This window comes from Hipposideros armiger, unplaced genomic scaffold (genome assembly GCF_001890085.2).
Source record: "Hipposideros armiger isolate ML-2016 unplaced genomic scaffold, ASM189008v1 scaffold_1129, whole genome shotgun sequence".
NCBI lineage: Eukaryota > Metazoa > Chordata > Mammalia > Chiroptera > Hipposideridae > Hipposideros > Hipposideros armiger.
Window position 1 is genome coordinate 30,492 of NW_017732479.1, and position 1,200 is coordinate 31,691.

At 56.2% G+C, this 1,200-nt stretch overlaps 1 protein-coding gene across 1 annotated transcript in view; it reads right to left on the reverse strand.

Moving 5' to 3' along the window:
• Positions 1–1,200, reverse strand: part of EFCAB6 (EF-hand calcium binding domain 6) — a 183,745-nt gene that overhangs the window by 3,317 nt on the left and 179,228 nt on the right. Inside the window, 1 exon segment of the mRNA XM_019632342.1 lies at positions 873–1,068. Within this exon segment, the coding sequence (XP_019487887.1) occupies positions 873–1,068 (196 nt within the window).

Genomic DNA, 1,200 nt, shown 5'->3' on the forward strand with positions numbered 1-1,200 from the left:
CCTACACTGAGGGCTCTTCGCTCACACTGGGGAGTTGGTGAGCGTGTCCTAGGTTTCTGAGCGGGTCTGTGAGTCTGCATATGAGACATGGCGACAGCTCTGCTCTGGCTGGCTGTCGCAGTGCCTGCCAGCTTCCTACCCCCGCCTCGTTAGACGCCAAGTCCTGCCTCCTGCAGACAGCATCTTCTCTCCTCACTGCTGCTGCTGGGGAGACTCACGTGTGGACCCGTCTGGGGGACCATGACCTCGCCAGCAGCGGGGCCAAAGGGCTGTTTTGCTCTTTTCCGAGGACTCTGGCTCAGTCCCACAGCACCACGCCCACGTACAGCAGGTCTCGGCACGTTCTACGGTGTCACACAGACGTCAGCCTACAATGTCGGCGTGCTCGGAGTCGCCCTTCTCACCCCTCCCCCGGCTCCTCTCACCCTTCACGGTGAGTCTCTGTGCCCCAGGCCTGCCCTGGCCACCTCGTCACGGCCACCTGGTGTCACTCATTGCCCTGGCCCACCGCTCACAGGATGTGCCAAGCCCGTTCTCTCCTGAAGGCCTCTGATCTCTGCCCTCTGCCTGGAACTCTCTGCGCTCACCCCAGACCCAGCGTCTGCTAAACACTCAGCACTTCTGCCTCCGAGAACACCTGCTGGGGTATACAGTCATGGTAGCTTTTTAGGGAGCAAAAATGGATAAACATTTGCTCAAACGAACAAGGTGATCTTGACCAACACATCCGAGTCCTGACCCCGGAAGGGGAATGGAGAGAGGCAGGAGGGAGGGGTCCTGGAGGAGGGCGCAGGCTGGGAGCCATTTTCCAGGGGTTGACGTGAGGACAGAGCTCCAGTTTCCACCATAAAAGCCTGTGCCATCTGCCGTACCTCTGACAGAGCCGGGCTGGAGGAGGCCACCACTTTCTGGATGCTCTTCAGAACCTCCTCTGGACTGAGCGTGGCAAAATCGATTGTCACATCCTCTTCTTTTTCTTTAGGCTGAGGTCTTGATGGTTCGCTGTTCTCCAGTGCGCTCAAGAAGTCAAGGTAATCGATGGAATTATTTTGCCAGCTGACCCCCAAGCTTGTCCCAAAAGAAAGAAAAGAATATATTAATTAAAAAAATCCCATCACTTATTCATTCAACAAACACTTGCTGAGCACAGCACGGTGTGGAGAATGTGAGTGACGTTAAGAGCCTGTTCCCTGCATACCC